We start from the raw sequence: 26,749 nt of genomic DNA, 5'->3' as shown, positions 1-26,749 counted from the left end.
GCGCCACTTCTCTAAAGAAAAGAAATACTATGTCTAGTAGATATAATTACTTGTTTTAAAAAAAAAAACGCTATAAGCTAGGAATTGAGGAAATAAATATTTATGATTCCTCAGAGGCAGGGCCCAACTAAAATGTGTCTAAGAGAGCTGACCCAGCTTTCCTACCAACAAAGTGACAAAAAGAGAAACTGCCCCAGATCGTTCAGCCCTCACGGCTCTACTTCCACGCTCACAAAAAAATTCCTTATTTCTAATTTAGCTTAGAGCTATATTATACCGGGAAGAGGCTGCAATTAGTATTCCTGAGACTCGAAATTGAAAAATTATTTTTAAAAATGTAAATGTACATAGCTAGCTATCTTGAGGTCTGAGCATGTTCTGGTCAGATAAATCTAGATTCAACATGAAAAAGTGAGACCAGGGACTTCCTTGGTGGTCCAGTGGTTAAGAATCTGCCTTCCAATGTAGGGGATGTGGGTTTGATCCCTGGTCGGGGAACTAAGATTCCACATGCCGTGGGGCAATTAAACCTGCGTGCTCTGGAGCCCGCGCGCCACAACTAGAGAGAAGCCCGGGCGTTGCAACGAAGAGCCCGCGTGTCACAACTAAGACCTGATGCAGCCAAATAAATATTCAAAAAAAAAAAAAAAAAAAAGAAGAAGAAGAAGAAAAGAGAAAGTGAGACCAGAGCTTCAAAACAAATGTGACAAAGCATTAGAGGTATGAAGAGCAATTGCTTCCCTCAGCTCCTAGACATGGCTGGAGCCCCTTCAATCTACCAGCAAAGTTCATTTACCCCGGTGTGCCATACAAATGCTATACTTTTCTATGTGTGTTATAATGTGAAAAATGTGGGGTGGCACAGAGTTAGGACATGCTCTGTGGTAATGCTATCCCAGGGCGGCACCCTGTGTCTTAAGACATCCAATGAGTTGTATTCATTATATTAAGTATATTACAAATAACTGCTAAATTCCATTTTAATGAAGTTATAAACTTTTCTTTATGAATAATGAGAAACACCGCTTTTTATAACCTATCAATTTAAATTTCAAAAATTTTTTGGTAAAGTACATATAACATAAAATTTACCACCTTAACCATTTCTAGGTGTACAGTTCAGTGGCATGGGGTATGTTCACATTGCTGTGCTACCATCACCACCATCCATCCACAGAAGTCTTTTCATCTTGTATAACTGAAACTCTGCACACATTAGACAATAACTCCTCATTCCCCCTGGTCCCTGGTAACCACCATTCTAATTCCCGCCTCTTTGAATTTGACTACTCTAGGTATATCCTATCCACTGTATTTTCCTTTTCTCCTAAGGAAAAGTGTTAAGTGGTGAAATGACTGAAGTCAGGCATAAGAATGTAGTAAGAGAGGAATAAAGTCTAGATTATTAAACATCCTAGTTTTGAATAATGAAAAGGAACACAAATTAGAAAATGTTTTGTGAATATTATACTCTCTGCCCTTGGAATTTCTCACTCTTTAACCCTTATTGTCCTTGTCAAATCCTAGACATTCTTCAAGGTCAACCTCAAATACTTTCTTTTCCTGGAGTCCATCAACATCACATTATTTCTTCTTTCTTCGAATTTCCATAGCAGTTTATATTTCCTTTAAAGTAGTTTGTATTTCCTTCCAAGACCATGGTCTTGGAAGTTGTTGCTTTCACTCTCCCTGGAGTTTATTTAGTTCAACACTAAAGTTCCCCACACAGTTTAGAGTCTTAACGGCTAAGAAGATAACTAAACTGGGGAGGCAAATAACTGTTGTTTTTTTTTAATGCTGTGTTACCAGATATTTATTGAGTACCTGCTTTGATCATGTGCTATGTAAGGCAATGGGAACACAGCTTCTATCCTTAAAGCACTTACATTCCGTGGTTCAATTTAGTCTTTGTTGGTGCATCGAATGCCTGAAAAACAATTCTCCCACATCTGTGATTTCAACAGTCAGAGCTTTTCTATAAAATACACCTTTTGGGGTTTTCTTATGTAAATATCACATGAGCACTGCAAAACGTTCACATGATTATACAAATATGTAAAGAAAAATGTCTCAAGCTTTTATTTCTCCCCTTCCTCCTCTGTAACACAGCTCTACGTTCACCCCACTGCCCATTTAACAGGGGCTTTGTGTGTCTTCCTCATATTTTCAGTGCACATATAAACACACATCCATCGATCCATCTCTCTATCATTGAATTGAATATCAGGGAAAAATACCAACAGCAGATAATATCAGCCAAAGGATCTGGAAGTAAATTAGAAATGTTTCCATTTTAGCTATAAAACCATAAGATTATGTAATGATTAGATCTTATTTTCAAATATTTGCACCATAAATTCCTTATTGACAAGATGAGAGAAAAACGTAAGAAAAGCACTATTATGGAAAATTGAAAATACTGAAAATAATAACCATAAAAATTAGGATGCCTTAAGAGAATCATGGATGTTAGTATAAAAGAAGTCCAGCCCTCATTTCATGTAATCTCCCTCCTAATTTTATAGATAAGACCCAGTTCAGGGCATTTAAATGACTTGCCCCAGGTGACCTAGTCGGTTCCCATTCCTAATTCTGCAGTATTAGCACAGTCTTGATTTGACTGGTTTACAGCACGATATCTGAGTTTTCATTAGGATGTAGCAGAGACCATACCTTTTTTGAAAAATTTTCTCTTGTATACAAAAGATAGTTTATTATAGAAAAAAAAAAGAAAATACAGGTAAGCATAAAGAAGGAAATAAAACTACCCAATTAATACTTCATATTTCAAACCTTCTTCATTTTCTTTTCATTGCAGAACCTTATCTCGAGATACTGGAGAAATCTGTTACTTATGTACTGGTGACAGGATTTCAGAATATCAGAATCAGGTTACCAAGCTAAAGTCAGAAATGTAGGAGGTCAGGGTCAGAAGGAATAGTTCATTGCTTGGAACAGAGAAGGGTCAGAAAAGCAGATCAGGGAGTGTGATAGGCTTTAAGTATGTGGCTGTATCTTGCAGTTTTCCACCAATCCTACGTTTTCCATTAGCATCTATGTATTCAGTCTGCTCTCTTCTTGTAGATTATAATATAATAATAGACACATCACACTGTCTGTCACAATCTTAGCTGACTTTCTGAGGGAAACTTGCCTAGCCATGGCCCTTCTGAATAAATAGCCCTAGGCAACTTTCTTTGGTACCCTGTGACCCCCTGGTCACAGGTAAGGGCAGCTAATAACCTTAACTACTCTTGCCACAAGGGGTATCTGCCAACAAGGAGAAGCTGGGCCAATTAAACTTGCTTTTGGAAAATACAGGAAGAACTAGGTTATAAGAGAGGAGATTAGGGAAAGGATGCATAGAAATACGTCTCAAGACAAGGGGCTGTGAGCAAGTTGATGAGGAACTGGAAAACATGAGTAAGCAGACACCAGGAGAGAAACATAGGGAAGCTGAAGTACCACTAGAGGAAAAGATCCATGCACTCAGCTGTGGAAATCCATAGAGCTGCCTTGTACCCAGGCTGGTCAATCTCGATTTCCTGTGTTCTCCATCCTGTTAGTTCAGCCTGTATTGCTACAAGGATCCTTATGATAATTATCCCTTATTTCATTTAGACTGTAACTCTGTCATTTTTTTTAAAAAAGGAGGTTGAACTATGTAGTCACCAAGCAAACTCTCACATCCCATTGATCCTGAGTAGCATGTTCTGAATGTATAATGAAATAGCTTAGATCAGAAGTTCCCATACTTGACTGATTATTATAATCATCTAGGGAGTTAAAAAAAAAATTAAGATTCTGGGGACTCACTGAATCAGAATATCGTACAGAAAATCTTTCTGGTTTTGAGTCTCTATGTTCAGATGGTAGAAATGTTTCTTCTGAGAAATTTAGGTATGGAGAGGAAACCATGTTGAAGTAAGGTGAACTATTTAATGAGGTTACTCCTATTTCGATTCTGTTGCCTTTGGATTCTTATTACTTGTTAAAACATCATTTTCAATATTTCCTAATTTATTTTCTATTTTAATCCAAATTTTTCTAATTTCTTGTTCTTCGACTAATTTCCGGGCACATACATTTTTACCTAATAATGCATTTCAGTTTTTCAGTTTATGTTAATACGATTGGTTTTATACTTTATAAGAAAACTCAAAGCAAAATATATTATTTTACAAATAAGAGGGGGTGGGTGATATTTTGCATCCCTTTTATTCTTATGCAAATTTAAAATGATAAAAACAGGCAATTCTGGTTGGCATTTTCACTGCCGAGGGCCCAGGGTGCAATCCCTGGGCTGGGACTAAGATCCTGCAAGCCACATGGCATGGCCAAAACAACAAACAAACAAACTTCTTTATGCTTATCTGTATTTTTCTTTTTTTTCTACAGTAAACTTTCTTTTATATACAAGAGAAAAATTTTCAAACGAGGTATGACCTCAGCTACATCCTACTGAAAACTGAGAGATCTGTGCTGTAAACCAGTCAAATCAAGACTGTCTTTCTGATTCATTTATAAGTCGTCCCTGGAGACTGGAGGAGGACAGTGCTAGAGTAATGCTAATTCCTAGGCAAGTCTGATATGTTAACTAGAAATATAAACCCCAACTATCAACTGTTAAGATAGGTAACATATACATTCAGAAAAAGGATAAATACAGTCCTTTTAAAGTTAGTTTGAAACCACTATGAGAGGAAAGAAATTTAAGTAAAATATATTTAGTAAAAATAAGAGACACTAACATTCTAAGTTAATTTTTATTGTACTTACAAAGAGTGTTGGTTTGGGTATAAATATATTGTCTTCATGTTCTCTAGGCACATTCAAAGTCTTTGATTTCTGATTTCCTGTCACAGTTTTGGATTCCATTTTAGTAAAAAGCAAGTTGTCCTCAGAACGCTTACTATGCATATTAATGATAATCTGTTTCATTGCTGCCAATTCCTGTTGTGTATGAAAATAGAAGATGGAAGTATGATTTTAACAAGCAGGCTCATAATGTTGATGTTAAAATATTTATTTTTATTCTTGAAGTAGAAAAAACATTTGAAGCAATTACTACATTATATAAATGAGGAAAGTTGTGAAAAAACAACATATTAATATTCAATAATTATGCACATGAATCTCATAGTCATTAATACCGTTAAATGATAAATATATCATTCCAAAGGGGAAAGAGGGTAGGGATAAATTAGGAGCATGGGTTTAACAGACATATACTATTATACATAAAAGAGATAAGCAACAAGGATTTACTGAACGGAATAAAGAAATATATTCATCATCTTGGAAAATAATCTGAAAAAACATATGTATAAATGACTCACTTTGCTGTACACTTGAAACTAACATGGTATTGTCAACTATACTTCAATTAAAAAAAGTATTATTCTGTAGCCTAGTGGTTCCCCAATTTTTCTGCACATTGTAATCACCTGTGGAGCTTCTAAAACAACTGATGCCTGTGTCCCACCCCCAGAGACTGTGAGATAGTTGGGCTGGGGTGTGGCCTCAGCTCTGAAATTTTTTAAAGATCCCCAGGTGATTCTAACAAATTTGGGAACCACTGGCATAGCTACTTTCCCCCATAGTTTCTCTACACATGTTTGATAAGCACATTATTTAGGCACTTAACTTCTCTTCTACCTCTTAAACTATTCTATTTCCTTTTTGAAGTCTTACATGAAGATGCAAGTGAAAAAGAGTCCAAAAATTTTTTTCCTGCCTATTAATCAGCAGTTCAAACAGTAAGTTTAACATAGCTTCAGGATTTCTTTAACCATGTTATTCCCAGACTCACAGACATGGAAAACAAACTTAAGGTTACCAAAAGGGAAAGGAGGCGGGGAGGGATAAATTGGGAATTTGGGATTAACAGATACAGACTACTATATATAAAATAGATTAACAACAAGGACCGACTGTATACCACAGGGAACTGTCTTCAGTATCTTGTAATAAACTGTAAGGGAAAAGAGTCTGAGAAAGAATATATATATATATATATATAAAACTGAAATCACTTTGCTCTACACCTGAAACATTGAAAATCAACTAGACTTCAATAAAAACAAAACAAAACATATTATTCCCTCTTCTTTTACAAATGAAAACCTGAGTTAGCTTTATCAGTCGTTGTTTGAACTAAGAATTCATTATGCTGAACTTCTTGAAGAACCCGGATCAAAATTTCCACTCATTCCCTCTTCCAAGTCTTTTTTGTCTTTTATTTTCCCCCATAGTCAAACCTTTAGCACCAAACACTAACTAGTGGATATTTATGCTTAATTACTAAATTGAGTCAATCAAACACAAGAATATGGAGAGAGGGCGGACTGAACTCTCCTTTACCTTATTATCTGTACAACAGTGGTAGGCTGTGTTGGTGGTAATTTTTTCCTATTATTTTATTGCATCTTCATGCCAAGACACAAAAGTTAGGGCGACAGAAAGATGTCCTGCTCCCTTCTACTAATCTGTTTATAGACATCAGCTCTGTGTCAGAGCAAGTTCCTACAGGCCTTTTTTTTTTTCTGGCTGTCATTAGTTCTATTTAGAACCATCTAGCTTGAGTGGGTATTTTAAAACAGAGCTGTTGAGTTTAAGCCACAGAGTCTTAATAAACCTCAGGGCCAAGAGAGGAGCTGGAAGAAATGGTGCCAGAATCCACTTTCTCATTTCTGCAGGACTGAGGCTGGCTTGGCCAATGCACATGAGGATGTGTCTACCTTCAGAAACTGCCAATCTGATACACTTTTATTTGACCCTTTTGAGGACTCATTGCTTTTGAGATCGTTACTTCATTTACATGCTTCCCTTTAGTGAAGTATATACCACTGATTTAATGTTAAACATGTCTAGTGTTATGGTAGATTTCAGCTCCTTCTTTACTTACCACACGATAAGTAGAGGGGAGAGGGGAGATGACGGTCTCTCAGCCTATCAAAAAAACACTTTTTATCTGAACCTCTTTTTACTAGCCGTAACTTTTGTGCCTTGGCATGAAGAGAAAATAAAATAATAGGCAAAAATTTCCTGTATCACAACCTACCACTCTATTACAGATAAATAAGGTCAAGGGGATCATACCTCCTGGCAGAAGGGAAGGGAGGGAGAGCAAGGCTGAGGAGGAAGAAAAGGAAGGAGTTGGTGGGGTACCAGGCAGAGGGCTTTGGCTCCTGAGTGCCCAAGAGGAGGCCATAGTTTTGTTCTCTTTGGCTTCACCTGCTGCTCGTATAGGAACAGTTACAGGAAGCAGATCACCCCTGATGCTGGTCAGGAGACAGAAGGGAAATTCACAGGTTTGCTTTATTTAGACTAGGATCACCCCAACTTAGCGTGCTGTCACAGTACCACTTTTGTTCATCTGATAGTATTATACAATGTTAGCATGGGTTTTTGAAATCTAAGTAAAGAACACTGAAAAAGCAACAGAATTCTGTAAAATTCCTATTAGGATAATACACAGCTACAATGGACACCAAAATAACATGCAGAACAATTCTGTTCAGTTTTATTATGTTTGGTCATATAGATGATCTCTTTCATATCAATTGTAAATTTGAACAAAGAAAATTCCACTTTAACATCAAATAGTATCCACGATACCACCACAGACTGAGCACACAGAAAGCCAAGCATAGGTAGTGGAGATATTTTAGTATGAGGTTAGAAGTCAAAGACACATCTATTCCTGACTCTGTTATTAACTGTGTAAACTTAAGCAATCTACTCTGATTGAACGAGCTTCAGTTTCCTAATTGATAAAATGTATGTCTGTGTTACCTTTTTGGATTTTTGCCAGTCTGATAAGTGTTTGGGTATGTCTATTTTGCATTTCTCCTACTGTAAGGGTGGGCAGCTTTTCAGTTGTTTAAGGGTATTTCCTTTTTTGTTGATATCCTTGGCTCAGTTTTCTACTGGGTGACTGGTCATTTTCTTTTACATTTCAAGGCGCTCTTTACATGTTAGAGACATTAGCTCTTGTCTGTAATATGAACGGCAGTTTTTCTTCCCTTTTAATCTTTTTTTTGACTTTGTTTATGCTTTTTATTTTGTTTTGTTTTTTTCCTGTGCAGAACTTTCTGGTTGTGATGTAGCTGAACATGGCAATCCTTAATTTTATGGTCTTCCCATGTTTCCTTCTTCCATTTTCCTCAAGTTACTTTATGGTTTCTTTTTCTTTTCTTTTTCAAACATTTAGATCTTTGATCTGTTTGAGGTTTATCCTGGCTTATGGTGAAAGGTGTGGATTCAGCATTTTTCCCCCCTTGGCTATTCTGTAATAACAACATCATGTACTAAAGAGACAATTTTTTCCTCTGATTTGAGATGTTATCTTTATCATATACTGAATTTCCATAAGTGTATGATTTATTTCTGGACTTTTAAATTCTATTCCAATTGTCTATTCATGCACCCATGTCACACTGTTTTAACGTTTAATGATTGAGGGTTTTTTTGGGCTATGTTCTTAGGGATGGGGTGGGTTTATGTTGAATTAAAAAAACAACTTAGAACTGGCTTTTATGATACTGAATCTTCCTTACCATGAAAATATTTTAATATTTCTTTTACCTACATTTTTGGCATAAATTGTCCTTCCCTAGTTGATGTTACTATTACAATGAAATGTTTGTGATTCACAAAATCCCAATTTGCAAATTGACAAAGCAAATAAAAATAAACCAACATAACATACAAGAACCAGAAAAACTTGTCACTACAAAATGGGATCCTTTGTTAGGATTAAGTCATCTTGAAGTCTGGCTTGGTCCTTACCATGTTCTCTTGTCTGCCTCCTGATTGCTGGCTCCGCCTCCTATTAAGAGGCTGCTCTTACTGTTTGGACTTGACTTTCACATGTCATTTCTCTAGCTTTTGCTTCTGCTTTTCTCTGTTCTCTAACTGTCCTTCTGTGATTGGTCAGCAGGGTTATTTGCACTACTGTTTAATGATTTATAAATACTGTTCACTGCAGAGCAGAGAGCGTGATTAGGTCCACAGAAAAGGAACCTGTGATGTTCAAAGGAAAATGTTTTAGGTATCAAGTTCAACTGGATTCTTTTTCTCACATTGCATCTATCGCTCAAAATCATGCCATTTACTTAGATTCCTACTTGGGCCCTGACTTTCTCATAGAGACTTTTCCCCCCCTTCTTAAGAGTTCTTGCCTTTTTTTCCCTCATTGATGGAACTAGTATATGTCTTTTTCCATATTACCTAAGATTATCTAGCTTAATCATACTGTTTGCTGGGATCAATTTTGTACTGCCTTCTTTTAAGACAGCTGCACAGTTGTTATTCTGAAATTTCTTTTTATTGCACATCTTGACGTTCCATTATTTCTTGCATTGCTGTCTTTCTGTCGTTTGATGGCAAACAATCTAGTAATTTCATGAGAGAGGGTACTGTGGTAAAGTACTGTGCTTCCCTTCAGAACTTTTACGGTGTTACATCTCTATCTTCTAAAGTCAAATTTCTAGGAACTATGAGGCCAAGCTGATCTTTATATCTTTGCAGGTATTTTATTTCTCTCTGGAATTGTTGATATTGTTTAGCTTTTCCCTGTTAATTTCTGTCTTCTTACCTTTTTCTAAGCTTTAGGAGAGTTCAGTGGCTTTTCCTGACATCCTTCTACTGGCATTTTAACTTACTTATAATAACTTCATGATTTTGATTTTAGCAATTTTTGAAAACACCAGAAACTTTTTCTGTATAATGCTTATTTTCTGTAAATACTACTTCCTCAAAACTTTCTGAAGAAACTAATTACAATACTTTGTAAGTTCTTTTCTGTTACAGAAATTTTTGTTTTCTCTGGAGAAGGGAGTCAGTTTCTCTGTTTATTGTGATTTTTCCCTTTTGTGCTATTAATTTTCTTCCAGTTTCTGACGGTCTTTGGTTGTTTGTTCCAATTTATGAATGAAGGAACAGATTAAATGTTTTCTTTCTGCTGCTATGGGCCATTCATCTGAATGAGACAGTTGAGTACAATCTCTGGATATGTGGATAAGAAAATCTGTCAAGCAGGCTCCACTCTAGGGTCCTCAGGTGGAAAGTAGGCTCTCTTGTCCAAAATGTGGAGTGTCCTAATATGTGGCCCCTTCGTTTTGGCAGTCCTAGTCTATTCCTGGCAAATGTTCCATTAATTTAGAAAGCCATTTGTCAAAATATCTTTTTAAATTCCTGCTTTTTAAAATTATAGAAGCATTACTTGTTCATTGTAAAATTCAAATACAGCAAAAGTGCCATGCCTCAAATTCTTTCCTTTTACCACTTGTATGAGACCTTTAAACACTCTTCTATAACAGTTTGATTTCTAATAATATTCATTAATTCTGATATGCTTTTATAGTGATTTTCAAAAACCTTACAGTATATATCTTATAATTCTAGTATATCAAATACATAAGACAATTACAGTAACTTCAAGAATGAAGGAAACAGTCATTAAAATGAACAAATGTAGAACCGCATCTGATTACACAATTGAAACTTAAAACAAAACAATAAAACGCACCTTGCAGTGCAGTACTCTTCAAAATGGAAGAGTTAAGGACATTCTTATGAAAATTCCAGATGATGATGAAGATGATGACTGTTACTATACAATCTCTATAAAAGAGAGAAATTGCTCTCTTGAATCCGAAAGCACATATCTTGGCCATTTAATATAAACTATTTGCATAGAGGGTGGCATATTAAAACAGCTCAACTGCAGAGCAGCTGCTTAAGAGTATTGCATAGTTGATGCCAATAAATTGCTGAAAGTTGTAAACTCTGCAAAGATGTTGGCAAGGGGACACATAGATGGCATTTCTTGATGAAAATAGCTCTGACAAGTATAATGCAAACTATGTGCTCCACTGGAGGTTAAATGTAAGTGCTTTTTTAGAGGAGTAACAATGTATCTGGCAGTCAAGTCAGAATTCTGTGCATCTTTCCTACCTGAGCTAATGCAAGGTAGAAACCAACCTTGTTTTAAACCAAGTACATCCATATTTTGGAGGTTTAAACTTCATCTAAAAGAGTATTTAAACAACATTTTATTATGGAAATTTTCAAACATCCAAAGAGAAGAGAGCATGGCACAGTGAGCCCCCAGTGTCTATTGCCCAACTTTAATCATTATCAACATTTTGTCAGTATCATTTTTTTCAAACAGCTTTATTGAGATACAATTCACATACCATATTGGTATCCATTTAAAGCATACAATTTAAAAACTTTTTTTTATCACCTCAGAAAGAAACACCAAGTCCTCTAGGAATCACTCCTCTATCCCATCTGGTCCTCAACTTCCTGACCTTAAGCAACCACTAATCGACTTTCTGTTTCTGTAGATTTCTCTGTTCTAGACATTTCAAATGAATGGAATCATATAATATGTGGTCTTTTGTGACCAGCTTCTTTTACCTAGCATAGTGTTTTCAAGGTTCATCGATGTTGTAAATCTATCAGTACTTCATTTCTTTTTACGACTAAGTAATATTCCATTGTATGGCTATACCACATTTTGTTTATCCATTCATCAGCTGGTGAACATTTGGGTTGTTGTGAATAATGCTGCTAACATCTAACATTCATGTACAAGTTTTTGTGTAGACATGTTTTCATTTCTCTTGAGTATAAACCTAGTTGTGGAATTGCTAGGCCACATGGTAACTCTATGCTTAATCATCTGAGGAACTGCCATAATGTTCTGTCAACACTGTTTTATCTACTTCCTTTCTAGTTATTTTGAAATATTTTAGAGATTTCAGACCTCAGATCATTTCACTTGTAAATACTTCAGTAGAGATTTTTAACAGATAAAGATTAAAAAAAACCCAACCCCACAATATCATTATCATATCTAACACTATAGTTTAAAAGAAAATGTAAATTTATTTCAAAGTCATCTATCAATACTCTAAGTGCTCAATGAGAATTTTAAATTATTAATATTATCAAAACAAATTTTTAACATAGTTCAATGTATGATTTTTGAAGAAGTAAAAATACACCTTGAAAGTCAATGGCACTATATTCTAAACAATACACAAAACAGATTTTGTATGGCAAATTAACATTCATGCAGTATTTACTATGTGCCAGGCTTTGCACTAAGTATTTTACATAAAAATTTAATCCTCTCCCAAATACCAAGAGGTAGATATGACTTCAATTTTCAAGATAAGGAAACTGAGGTCTGGAAGATTTTAAGAAATATAGCCAAGGACTTCCCTGGAGGCACAGTGGTTAAGAATCCGCCTGCCAATGCAGGGGACATGGGTTTGAGCCCTGGTCCAGGAAGATCCCACATGTCGTGGAGCAACTAAGTCCATGTGCCACAACTACTGAGCCCACGTGCCACAACTACTGAAGCCTGCATACCTAGAGCCTGTGCTCTGCAACAAGAGAAGCCACCGCAATGAGAAGCCCATGCACCGCAATGAAGAGCAGCCCTGGCTCACCGCAACTAGAGAAAGCCTGCGTGCAGCAATGAAGACGCAATGCGGCCAAAAAAAAAGCCAGATTCATTAGCTATTAAGAAATGAAATCAGGATTCAAATGGGTTCAAAGCTGTCATTATTTAGACATTATGTACACAGTAATGCAGATGCCTTCTGTCAAGGCCTTTGATAGCCGCAATTTCAGGTTTGGAAGGGACCTTCAAGTTATTTAACCTCTATACAAAACAAAGCAGAACAACAACAATAACACCTGAAACAAAGCAAACAAAACATGTCTCCTTATAATATCTACCCTTAGGTTTTAATTTCAGCCTTTGCAGAGACGTATCGCAAGTCTATTTCTGCCTACTTTGAATTTCTTGTATCTCTCTAAGTCTTTTCTTCTCTAAACACCCCCAATCCATTAATCTCTCTTATGACTGAAAAGAATTCTTTTATCATCTTGATTATTTTCCTCTGATTATCTCCTAGTATTCAAAGTTTTGGGCCTAGGACAGAATAAAGAAAGGAGTCTTGGCCCGAGCAGAGGGAAGTTAGGCTTATCTACTCCTTATTCTAATGCATTTCAGATGACAAACATTTTTGGAGTCATACCCTATCTACCACTGAAAGCTTAGTGAGAGCTCAAGTGTTCGGTGAATGAGACACAACTGTGCTGTCATAGCCTAGGGGACGTAACTAATCATCTACAACATTCTTTCCTAAATTTGGATATAATCTTAAGGTCATCTTCAACAGCGGAAGGTAGAGGAAGCTAGCAGTAACACACTGAAGTAGGCCCCTCTGAACTGAAATTTACTGCAACTGTTGACTTAAAACAGAAGTGTGGGCACCCTGATTCTGTTCTGATTGGTTTGTGCAGACCCTTTCACTCATCTGATTACTGAATCGTACCTTGGACTTCTAACTGCTTTGCCTTCTGGTATTCACGTCCTCTTGGTGCCTGGCTTTCCCTTCTATACCAGTATTCATCTAGTTGCTGTCTGGCCTTTACTACTTCAGTATAATCGGATAGTTTTTGACGCATGTTCTTGTTGATTTCCATCATCAATTTCAGACTCCAGACTCTATCCTCCATTTTGAGCACTGGTGTCCAGAGCGTGACTCACTCCAGTGCCTGTACCTTCTTCGTGTTGTATTCCCTGCCTTCCCTCACTGTCAGCTCCTTCATATGGGATATAGATTTGTTAAGTTTAAATTAAAATACTGCCAAATAAGACCATAATCATTTCATTTCATTGTTAATAATCTCTCCTGGCCAACATATTTCCAGAGACTTACTTTAATAGCTTTGCAGTTTGTTTTGCATGTTTCCTTATACGCTAGAAATTGTTTGGTTTGTTATAAACTGCTGCTATTCTAGAAGTCATAAAAACACAGGGTTAGAAATGATAGCAAGAGGTCATTTACTTGTTCCTTACTGATAAAAAAGAGTCAGAGAAGTGTACTTACTATTTAAAAGAAAACATACCAAACTTCTAAAATGTAGTGGGAAAAATACACATTTCATTCTTTAAAAAAAAAAGCAAAAACAATAACTAGAAAATGACAGGTCTATATGATACATAATAGATGTGAAAGTGTGATGTGAAAAAAGTTAAAAGAGCATATATACACAGATAAAGTATTTTTATGATGAGATAGAATGTTTCACACAAGACAGAATTTTACTTGCAGGACACAACAGAGCTATTTGTAATTTTAAAGCTGATGATGAAAAGATGAAAAATGAAGCCAAAATACTTATAAAATCAAAATAATCTGACCTAGTTCTACTAAGTTTTGTATAAGTCCACATAAACATAGAGGTCCACAGAGTACAATCTAAAAAAATTTGTATCTTTTATGCAATTCAAAATTGAGGAGAGGGAACATTCAGTTGCTGCGTCTGTCAAATGGGTATAAGACCATCACAGAGCTCTTGAGACACTTTAGTATAACATAATTGGGCTGAAAAATTTTAAAATATTTTGGTAGGAAGAAGTTATAAAAACTCAAGATATTATTATTACTTTTATACAGTAGGTTTAGTTTTGTCATACTTAAAGTATATTTAAATTCAACATTCACAAATGAGTATTTTTTGCAATAGTTTACTCCCTGAATTTCCTCAGACCTAAATTCACATACCCTTATATGGAAAAAATAAACATTCTAAAACTTTATAGGGAAAATATGACTTATACTGTATGTGTTTTAGGTTTCCACTATAATAACTGTCTTTAAAATATACATTTACATCTAGGAAATCAAAAACAAACTTGAACTTGAAGAGCACCACTACGATGAGAAATGTATGAATCTGAGAAATAATTACATTTTCATTTAAAGAAAAATTAACTTACCCACACACTTTTTGTTATTTTGGTCATACTGACTGTTCTGACTGTAAAATTTAAGTACATATGTGTATAAGAAAATCGTGTAAAAAGGTATTCTTAAGAAAATTTCAAAACAGTTAAGTATGAACCAAAAAGAATGACACACATATAGAAATATGTAATTTGTTTGAACCCTTTATGAAGTGGATTGCCTAAGGGGCACTTGTGATGCTGAAATGTCCCTGAAACTTTCCGAGAAATCACAAAGAACACAGGAGTTAGAGTCCTGGAACATAAACATACCATAAAAGAATGATAATTATACTGTGACTTCACTTTTCAGAAACCTGGCTAACTGTAGGGTTTGTTTTCTTTTTGTTAAGTGACATTCACTGCAATAAAAGGCAAGTTATCTGGAACCATGGGAGTTAGTCCAACCAGGTAAGTGTGAGGCCTTGCACATGCTAGGCACTTAGTAAGAAGTGGTTGGTTAAATGCTGGTTAAATACTAACTGAAATGCTTGTGGACCTTGAGAGAGATTATTGGCAGAAGTAGTGAGTGAAAGGGTAGAAGAATCTCAGGTTTGAGAAACAGATTTCTTATATTCCACAAATATTTACTTTTGAGGAGAGAGAATGTGAATATATTAAAGGCTGGTTTCTAATTTGACAGCTTCTATTGCAATTATTATTGAAGGTTGGAAAAGATCATAGTTAGTTTAACAAACATTCAATTGAATACTTACCAAATACTGTGCTAAAGGCTAATACACAAAGGAAAACTAGGCACTCTATTGGCAAGACAGATGTGTAATTGTGATATATAGTGATAGGAATATTAATACAAGTATTTTTAAAGTTATGGGAAAGAAGTAAAAAACAATGATAAGTTTTTCTTTATTGAGTTATGAAGGGCTTCAAAGAATAGATAACATTTGAACTGACTCTTGAAAAGGAAGGAAAAGAGGGAAGGGTCCTACATTCACTGAGTTACTGTCACATGCCAGGAATGTACTACATTGTTTAATTCTCATATAACCCTGTAAAGTAGATATTACCTTTATTTATACATGAGAAAATTGAGTTTAGAGGGGTTAAATTATTGTCTCAAGAATCCATAGCTATTAAACTGTGAGCTTTAAGTGATTATGACATGTTGGCATAGGTTCATCATTTGTACCAAATGTCCACACTCTGGGGAGGCTGTGCATCGGGGGCGGCGGCAGGGGTATATGGGAAATCTCTGTACCTTCCTCTCAATCTTGCTGTGAACTTTAAACTGCTCTAAAAAATTTTCTTCAAAAAAAAAAAAAAAGAATCCATAGCTATTAAGTAGCAGAGCCATCCTGCCTGTCTGACTGCTGGCATTTCCCACAGTATTTCAAAATATAGATGATGTAAGGAATATAAGAGTAATTCCAGCCTTAGAATTTAAGAAGAGAGCTGAACAAGTAGATATGTAATTCTGGGTTAATCCAGCTGTCCACCTTCTCCATGGTTGCACCTAGCATGCTGAGTGTAAGCTGCTACAGAAAAATTACACAGAATGGCACTACTACAAATATATGACATTTCATCTTGGCAATTATTTGTTTCTGTAATGTACATCACTCATTTATTACATAGCTATTTCAAACTTCTATTTTCCTCAAAACTCTGATCTTATCATGTGTCTTGCCCATTAGAAGGGAACTCCCTAAATTCTTACCACCAAACCTACTAACTTATTACTTTTAACGTAATTTTGATTTCTCCCCTGCAAAATGGAAAAGGTACCCCACCTGTCTAAAGTTAAATCCCATCACTTCGCCCTGGATTTGCTCCTTTCCCAACACTTTTGCTCACTTGATCATCCCTTTCTTTTGTACTTTCAATGTCTCTCTCTGTTTGGTTCCTTCCTATCCCCATTTAAGCCGGATACTCTCCAACTCTGGGAGGTAAAGGCCCTTGATCTCATGCTCCCTTCCTGATCACCTTATATTCTCTTATTCAAAGGGTTGCCTAGTTTTCCTCTTACTATTTTTCAACTTCTACTTATTTATCAGTTCACTGCAATCTGCCTTTAGTGCCACTGAAACTGCTTTTTTTAAACATCTTGTTAAATCCAAATACCATTTTCTTTTTCATCTTTGTTCGACTTGGCCCCTTGGCAGCCTAAGCCACTGCTGACAACTTCCTCCCTTCTGAATGCTTCTGGCTTCGCGTGGGTCTACTCTTTTCCTGAGGCACCTGCCATTTCTTTGGTCACTCCTCACTCTTCTTTGAGTAAGCATTTTTTGCTCTGCCCAGCCCTTAAATATTAGTGCTCATCAAGAATCTGTCCTAGGCCTTTTTCTGTTCTCACGCTATATACCCTTACTAGTTCATTTAATCTACTTCCATGTAAAGCACCATCTTTATGCTGTTGACTCTCAAATCTCCACCTCCAGATAACTTCTCTTTCTTGGGCTCCAGAACCTACATTTTTAACTCTCTACTGAATATATCCACTTAGATATTTTCTTGAGTTCTTCTTTCCCAAACCTATTCCTCCTATGTTCTTTGTAGCACCACCATAAACCCAGGATACAAGCCAAAACCCTAGGCATCAATTCTCATTCCTCCTCTCTTCATCATTCTCTAAATTCAGTCAGTCACCAAGCCCAGTGATTCTGCTTTCTAAATAGTTTTCAAATTGGTCCCTGCTTGTTGGACACCATCATCACCAGTTTAGTTCACGATACCACCTACTGCTCAATGAAATACTGAAATAGCTTCCTAAGTGGGGCTCTTACCACTCCCCCTAATACAGCTGCAAAAGAAATCAGAGAAAGGCTTTTATATCAGTTTCTTAAAATTATGCTCAGTATTCTATTAGATACATGGCTGATTAAAGATACTTCTCCTACTTTTGAAAGCTTAGATTCTAAGGACACATGATGAAATATATACAAATAAAAGCAGAATTAAAATTTCCAAAGGTGTTCAGCAAATCTTGTTTCATTAAGGCAAATATGAGTGGATAAATATGAATGAAAAATGAAGGCCATTAAAGAAGACTCGAGAGGTATGCTCAACGAGAGAGAAGCCATTCTAAGGAATCACATTTCGTATACTCAAAACTGAATGCTTAATTTGAAGCCCTGACAATGTTAACTAAGAGTGAGATCCTATCAATCTTTTCCTTTACCTTTTGTAAAACCTAATTATTTAAGATTTATATTTTTATACCTAAAAGCTCTTAGCATAAATGAAGACATTTAAGGGTAAAAAGGATTACATTCCACTTGAAAGACAAAGAAAAAGTTATTCTGAAGCATCAAAAGTGAAAGAAAAGAAAAAAAAGATTACAACACCTGGATAAGATATTCAGCTCTGACTTTTCTGGCAACTAAGACGAAAAGGAAGCACATTAAATTACATAGTTTTCATTTTCTGTAAAAAAGACAGAAGGATATAACTTCATCTACAGAGGCAAAAATTTTCCTGGAACTCACACAAGCAGTAATTCATCCTGAGATTTTTGTCTAAATGTGACTAAGGAGAAAGATCATAAGCTTTTGTTTCAGAAAAAAAAAAAAAGTTTCGACAGTAAGTATGGTTGAGTTGCTTAACTCTTATCAGCATCAGTTTCGTCTGTAAAAGTAGGGACAAAGATATTTATCTCAGGGTACTGTAGCAAAGACTAAATTATGTAATATAAATGGAAGTACTTAGTAGATTGCCTTAAATAGTTTCACGAAACAAAGAGAAATGACACCAGATTTTATTCCGATCTTCTATAAAGGCAGAGGTCATGACATTCAATTGTGCCTTAATGGAAGGAATTTTGTTGGGAGAGATATTTTGCCCCTTTCCCCTTCTCTCTGCTTTCCGAAGGTTTCACTGAATACAGGGACAGAACCTGGAGAATTCAGAATAGACGGACGTGGACAGATATGAGATCTCAATTCAATTTATGATCACATCTTTCAGTTAGTATTTTTTGGGCAGATCCTTTAACCTAATATATTTACTCATCTCAGCTGAGCTTTGTAGTCTGAAAAGGCAAAATAAAAAAGGCTAATTTTCTCCATACTCACCCTCTCTTCACTTTTTTTTTATTATTAGGTTAATACATTTTCTCTAAAGATGAGAATAAAAATCACCTAATACACTTTCCAAACACACACAACCATTTTTTTTTTTTTTGCGGTAAGCGGGCCTCTCACCGTCGTGGCCTCTCCCGTTGCAGAGCACAGGCTCTGGACGCACAGGCTCAGCGGCCATGGCTCACGGGCCCAGCTGCCCCGCGGCATGCGGGATCCTCCCAGACGGGGGCACGAACATGTGTCCCCTGCATCGGCAGGCAGACTCTCAACCACTGCGCCACCAGGGAAGCCCCACACAACCATTTTTGAATGTATAAATGCTAGAATTTTATAGAATAAGAGGCCACTATGGATTTTATCATTCCTGGAAACCCTTAAGACCACAATTGAACTCCCAACGTGAGAGAAGTTTTAAGCTAACAGTTTTGAGCTAACACGAATAGAAAATAAATCTTCTGTGGCCATGCCTCAACTATCCTAGCATTGTCAACCTAGAACTATCCCACTCATTTTCTTTTTTCATGTAACACATATTGGACAACTATGTAAATGAGGTGGGGATCTCATTTCATATTACCATAAACAGTCTTACCAGAACTAAGTGACACCACTTAAAAAGTTAGAGCAAGAGTTGCCCAGTGCAAAAAGAAAATGAAACACTTTAAATGTTCATTTGGTCTCTTTATAAGTCACTAATTTAAACTGAGAAAATTTAGCTGATTGAAGCAATGATTCATACTAGATCATTTTCACAGGGTCCTGACTAGGGTAAGGCAAGGTCTCAGGTGCCAGCGCTGCACTGTGCATGCCTCTGAGAGGGGGCACCTCCTCTATTCTGTGCCTTCAGTGCCTGGCTGCCCTCACCTTAGTCTCAGCCCTGATTTTAACTTGCAAAAAATTTTATTTATCCAAGTTATTCTTATTCAACTGTTATCTACTGGCTGTTCTGGGCACTTCCCCCAATTCCCCTGACACCATTTCTAGATGATATGCATCTTTGAGCTGCTTCCAGGAATATTCCCTAGTTCATCTCTCTCAATAATTTCCTTCCAATAATTTCTTCCCAAATACCTGATATATCTTTCCCAGACTAGGAAACAATGTCTTCAGGATACTCATAAACCAATGATCTGTTTTGAGCATTTTTTCTCTGTTAGGACAGCAAAACGGTAAAAACATGGCTAAGACAAGGCAGTGATAGTACAGTGGAAAAAATTCATGGATTAAAAAACTAGGCTTAATGGTACCAACTGCTGGCAAGGATGCAGAGCAACTGGAACTCTCATTCACTGCTGGTGGGAATGCAAAAGATACAGTCACTTTGGAAAATAGTCTGGCGGTTTCTTACAACATGAAACACTTTCCATATGACCCAGCAGTCCTGTTCCTCATATTTACCAAGAGAAATGGAAACTTATATTTACACAAAAATACGTACACAATTGTGTACAGCAGCTTTATTTATAGGCACTCCCAAATGAAAACAGTTCAAATGTCCATCAGCTGGTGAATGGATTAACAAACTGTGGTATATCCATACAATGGAATACTACTCAGCAATAAAAATTAGGACAAATTACTAATATTTACAACAATATAGATTGATCTGTTTCATGGTAAGTGAAAAAACCGAGACTAAAAAGACTAATAGGGCTTCCCTGGTGGCGCAGTGGTTGAGAGTCCACCTGCCGATGCAGGGGACACGGGTTCGTGCTCCGGTCTGGGAAGATCCCACATGCCGTGGAGCAGCTGGGCCCGTGGGCCATGGCCGCTGGGCCTGAGCATCTGGAGCCTGTGCTCCGCAATGGGAGAGGCCACAACAGTGAGAGGCCTGCACACCGCAAAAAATTCCACCAAAAAAAAAAAAAAAAAAAAAAAAAAAAGGCAAAACTATAGGGATAGAAAACAGATCAACCGGAGTTAGGGAAAAGGGTCACTACAAAGGGGTCAAGAGGGAATTTTCTGGGGTGATGGAACGATTTTATATATTGATTATGGTGATGGTTACACAACTGTACGCATTAGTCAAAAATCATAGAAACGTATGCTGGAAAGGGTAAATTTTATTGTATATCATATCTCAATAAATCTGACTTAAAAAAATGAGGAAAAAAAACTGGGGTTATCTCTTAGTTACCACCTGGCTCTGGGGAAGCCACAAAAACCTGATTTTCTTCTTTTATAAAATAGGGATTCTGTTACCTTTAAAATATTTTTTGTGAGGAACAAATTAAAAGAAAACTTATGAATTTTAAAGTTCAATGCAAATATTGTACACCAGGCACTGGCCATACAATGATGAATAAGACAGAGGTACACTAAAGAAATGTACTGTCTAGGGACTTCCCTGGTGGTCCAGGGGGAAAGACTCAGCACTCCCAACGCAAGGAGCCTGGGTCTGACCCCTGGTCACGGAACTAGATCCCACATGCTGCAACTAAGAGTCCACATGCCACAACTAAAATATCCCGCATACCACAACTAAAGATACTGCATGCCACAACTAAGACCCGACGCAGCCAAATAAATATTAAAAAAAAAAAAAAAAGAAATTTACTGTCTAGAGGGAGAAAGGGATAAGACAGATAATTATTAAATAACATGGAAATTCAATGACAGAGATATGAACAAGGCAATAGGGGCCATCAAGAAAGAGCATTCCAGAAATAAGAATTAACTCATAATTAACACAGACTACTGGGATCCAATAATCTTAACCCAATATGATTTTGAAAAAGCCTAAGGTGGTAAAAATTATGACAAAATGGAAAAAGTACCTCACGATGATTCAGAAGTTGTTCCAAATCTAATGCCATTTGATTCTTCATGTGCTGTAAAGCTGACTTTTCTTTATTTAAATTGCTGGAAAAAAAAAACCCACCAAGTTTTTAAAAGTTGTCATACTAATATAAATTTAATTAACAAATAATAAATAGCAAAAGACTAAATCTGATGGTTTGAATTAAAGAAAAATTAAATTTATAGTTCATAAAGATATCAGATCAGTGACTACAATGTTTGATTCAATCATTGGCCTGGCTATTTTATAAGAATACTTTTTCTTTTCACAACTATTTGACAATGCAACTGAGATGCTTTCTGAGAATACTTTCCTGCCTAGTAGGGGCATAAAATTGGTGTTTTAAAGATGACTGGTTACTCCTGAAATGTAAAAAGATGAAGTGGGACTTATATAAAAGGTAAAAAGAAAGTACGTATGGGCACCATATTAAAATTTGAGACACTGAAAGTCAAAGTACAACATTTATCCTTAAAACTGAAAGTAGTATCTTATAATTTATCACATACTAAATTACCAGGTATATAACTGAGTGAGATAAATGAATCAGATATTTGATCTACAGTAAATTCGGGGAAACAATTTTTTTTTTTTGCGGTACACGGGCCTCTCACTGCTGTGGCCTCTCCCGTTGCGGAGCACAGGCTCAGTGGCCATGGCTCACGGGCCCAGCTGCTCCATGGCATGTGGGATCTTCCCGGACCGGGGCATAAACCCGTGTCCCCTGCATCGGCAGGAGGACTCTCAACCACTGCGCCACCAGGGAAGCCCTCGGGGAAACAATTTTTGTCTCCAAATTCTTAGTTCAATCTTCAACTTCTAAGTCCGCATTGTGAATTTCTTTTTGAAATGACCTATCTTCTGATAGGAAAGGATGAGAAGCCTAATTGTAAGGACATGTTAATGTTTTAAAACATAAATATTTGAGGCCTGTCTTATACTGTCAGGAGTTTGATTATTCAACATATAAAAATATTTAGAACCATTAAATAAAATATTCTTTGAATGCCACTGGGATGAGTCTACCCAGAAAGCACTACAAGGATTAAGAAAAGCAACACTGAATTGAAGCAACATAATTCCTTGAATGTCAAAACAAAATCTGTAACGGTAAAATTAATGAGAATTGTTTTGCTGAACAGGTAAGATGTTTTAAGTTATACTTTAAGAAAATAGAATGCCACCAATTTTCAAAATATTACGGAGAAGTTTTTTTAAACTCAGTGAATAGTAGTAGTATTCTGAAAGCACTGGTAATTCCAAGGACTTAAGAGTAAAAAAAAACATACATTTTCCTCCTTCCTACTAATTGAGAACTTCCCCAAGGAAGCATCAGAGTTTGTCCTCTGAGAAGAAAGACTAGATGCAACTCTGACTTCTGTTTCCAACTGTGCCACTGACTCAACTGTGTGGTGTAAAGCACGACACATACCACCCCACTGAACCTGTTTTCACATCCGTAAAAGTGGAAAATAATACTCATGTATGTCAAAGGGACATGTGAATTATCTAATGAATGATTACATAAAACACTGAGCACATAAAACTCTACAAAATGCTATATCGTTTTACTAATTTAGATGAGAAACAGTCATCAGAGGAAAACAGTAATTAAATGTCAATAAAGGTAAGCAGCTCAGCATAAAAACAAACTGACTTTTGGAGTTAGGCGTCAGAGATCCTACTGAGCCGAGGAGTTGAAAAGAACTAGATAAAAAGGAAACTGAGCGCTGTGTTCTGCTTGAGTCCCCCAAAGCACGGTAAAGATCAGGTGTTTCTGTAACTTTAAAATTCTCTCTTTAGCTAGGGTCACACTGAAGACAAAATATTTTTCTTTCTTTTATTTTTCTATTATTTTTTGGCTGTGTTTGGTCTTCGTTGCTGTATGTAGGCTTTCTCTAGTTGCAGTGGGCAGGGGCTACTCTTCATTGCGGTGCACGGGCTTCTCACTGCAGTGGCTTCTCTTGTTGCAAAGCACAGGCTCTAGAATGTGCAGGCTTCAGTAGTTGCGGCGTGTGGGCTCAGTAGTTGCAGCGCGTGGGCTCAGTAGTTGCGGTGTGCGGGCTTAGCTGCTCTGTGCCACCTGGGATCTTCCCGGACCAGGGCTCGAACCTGTGTCCCCTGCACTGGTGGGTGGATTCTTAACCACTGAGCCACCAGGGAAGTCCCCAAAATATTTTTCAAAGTGAAAATAAATGTTCAGTAAATACGAATAGGAATATTCAAGGAACAGATGTGTTCATATACATGCACATATACATGTTCGTATACATGTACTCACATACACACAGAATGTAAACATGCGCTTACATGCAGTACATACATGGGTGCGCTTGCACAAACACATACACAGACACACGACACACACACGTAGGCTCTCAAATACCAACAGACCCATTAAATAAAGTGTAGTGTAATAGGAACGGAATGTTGATGTAATTAAAGAATTTTGACTGAATAATTCATTACAAATGCTTTATATGTAGTGTTTAATTTTTTCAGAATAAAGTAAGTATTCCATATTTAAATAACAAAACTAAACATATAACATGGAATAAAAGGTAAGTGGATAAACTGGTTGACAAAGCAACTCAGTTCTATTTGCAAGACGTTGCCTCCACAGACAATACTTGGATATATATTTTCAAAGTCTTAGCCTTCTCTTTCTTAAATTACAAGGGAGACTACCTTCAACACGTGGGTCTCTAAAACTGAATACGATGATGATTATACTGTGTTCTTCCACACACAGTAATTACTCAATAGAAGTTTAGTCTCCATAAGACATTTCATAACAGTGGAAACTTACCTTTAAAAATACAAAGCTTCTATGCGTGACTCATAAAGCAACTACAAAACAAATCTCCTTATGAGCACGTCTACCGTGAATGGTATATTACACCCATAATTGTTCAATTCACTGTTAATTATTACTCAGAAATTCATGTTTATGGCTCTGTTTCACCTGCTATATGAAAACATATTCCTGATATATTGTTCTTTAACTTCCTGGATCAATATACTCTGGCCTAGCCTTATAAGTGCCTAAGTAGTCTTTTCTTCCTAAATGACTAGTTAACGATAAATGGAGAATTGAAAACAGAGAAAGAAAACTTATGCTAATTATTCTCTTTCTATGCTTCCTTTGGTCCTGAACTATAGACCAAACACTATAACCCAGATTGTCTCTTATGGATTGGTGGAGGAGAGTTAAAAGTACTACTTTTAGAACAGAGTATTACTTTAATGACAGTTAGTAGTGATATCTCAAATGTTAGCTTTTAACATGTTTATCACAATTTCATTTTAGTGCATGTTTGCGCTAATCTTTCTAGGCATTGAATAAATTGTATCGATGGCTAAATTGGCAAGTTGTGGATGTGATATTGTTTTATTTTGTAAGAAAATGATAAAATTTATATTCAGTTCTTTAAAGAGCTTTTATTGTATAAGCTAGAGAAACATTTACAAATTAACCAGTTAATGTAAGTATTCTTTACAATTAAAATCCACACCCAGCAAAAAGTAACAGGAATGATCAAGGAACATAATCACTTAGTCATCTTTCTGGATGGATCATCGAATGTTTAAATTTCGAATTAATGAAGGACAAAAGGAAGGGAGGTAACATTTACTGAGCTCCTCCTGTGTGCCGGAAGCTTTTTATATATGTTACTTCATTTAATTTTCACAACTACCCCTTGATGTTCACATTAATATCTACATTTTACAGACACATTTACCATGAGAAGAGAAATCAGGCTGACGTGTAGTCAAAGCCCAGGATAATTCTACTCTATTTGAAATGCCGTTGGCTCAGAGTCAGGGTGATGGTAGATAGAAATGTGATCTAACCTGTTGTATCTGACTTGTTGATTGTATTGTATGGCATCACATCCTTTCATTCACGTCATCAGGGTACAGCTACAGCATCTCACAAGCCATAATTAAAATTCTGAAAGCACCTTAACTTTTCACATTAGAAGATAGTTGCTTCAATGAAGAGCAAGACTTCATATCCTGTGAAATATTAGTTCAGAATCTACTAAAATAGTACACAATAAATATATGAGACACAGACAGCTTTAAAGCCTTCAGATGTTTAGCACACAAAATATTTTGTTTTTGTTTAATTCCATAATTGGCATAGTTCTTGTGATTACTGTTGCTGTAATTAAGGGAGTCCTAATTTTTGTCAAAATTCAGCATATTTTGAGAAATGTTATTTCTCACTTCAAAGATAATTTTCAACATAAAAATATGTTAAATATAAGACAATACTAGTAATAGCAAACATTTAAAAAGCATTTTTAACAATGTATAGGAATAGTGCTATATATATTACAAAGGTTATATCATTTAATCCTCTGAATAACCATGTGAATTAGGTGCTGTTGGTGCCACTCTCATTTCACAGATGAGAAAATTGGCTATAGGGTCCAATACCATAGCTATTAGCTAGCCACAAGTGGCAATGAAAATTAGTATTAATTTAATTCAAATAAAATTAAAATTTTAGTTCCTCAGAAACACTAACCATATTTCAGATGCCCAATAGCCACATGTAGCTAGCAGCTACCATATTGGACAATGCAGATAGGGAATTTTTTTTTTTATTATGAAATATTTCAAGAGAGAAACTATAACAATGTATCTGTCACCCAGCCTCAACAATTATCAACTCATTAAAAGCCTTCCTTTTAACCACTATTCTACACTTTTTTTTTTTGCTTCTTTTCGTTAATTACATTAGTTAAAGAAAAATTATCCCTTATTCAGATTAGAACATAGGGAGGCAGTATAACATAATGGTTAAGAGTATGGAATTAGAAAGCAGACAGATCTGGATTCAAATTTTGGCCCTATCACAAAACTAATATGTTTTTAGATGACAAGGTGCTAAATTTCTCTAGGGCTGAATTTGTTCATCATTACAATTTTCTCCTGTAGCTGGCTATTATTTTTCTTTATATTAAACATTTTCAGCTTTCCTAGTTCTTGGTAAAATAACTATTCAAATAAACCTACTTGAAGGTAACTGTGAAAGAGGTAATTTTTTCCACAGGCCTTTTATATATCCCTGCTCCA

General features: G+C 36.1%; 1 protein-coding gene across 4 annotated transcripts in view; it reads right to left on the bottom strand.

Annotated features, from left to right (window-relative positions):
- The window catches only part of PIBF1 (progesterone immunomodulatory binding factor 1), a 201,140-nt gene that overhangs the window by 6,978 nt on the left and 167,413 nt on the right, over positions 1–26,749 (bottom strand). For 2 of the 4 annotated variants that reach the window (XM_024753941.1, XM_024753940.1), the window contains exons 16-17: positions 21,639–21,723; positions 4,780–4,953 (exon numbers count right to left, since the gene is read on the bottom strand). In XM_024753941.1, the coding sequence (XP_024609709.1) occupies positions 4,780–4,953; positions 21,639–21,723 (259 nt within the window). Of the gene's footprint in view, positions 1–4,779; positions 4,954–21,637; positions 21,724–25,516; positions 25,682–26,749 lie in introns of those variants that run through there. The other 2 variants (XR_003004349.1, XR_003004348.1) reach the window with 2 other exon arrangements.

The sequence above is a fragment of the Neophocaena asiaeorientalis genome, unplaced genomic scaffold (genome assembly GCF_003031525.2).
Source record: "Neophocaena asiaeorientalis asiaeorientalis breed wild unplaced genomic scaffold, Neophocaena_asiaeorientalis_V1.1 scaffold212, whole genome shotgun sequence".
Classification (NCBI taxonomy): Eukaryota; Metazoa; Chordata; class Mammalia; order Artiodactyla; family Phocoenidae; genus Neophocaena; species Neophocaena asiaeorientalis.
This window is presented reverse-complemented; position numbering and strand designations above follow the sequence as displayed.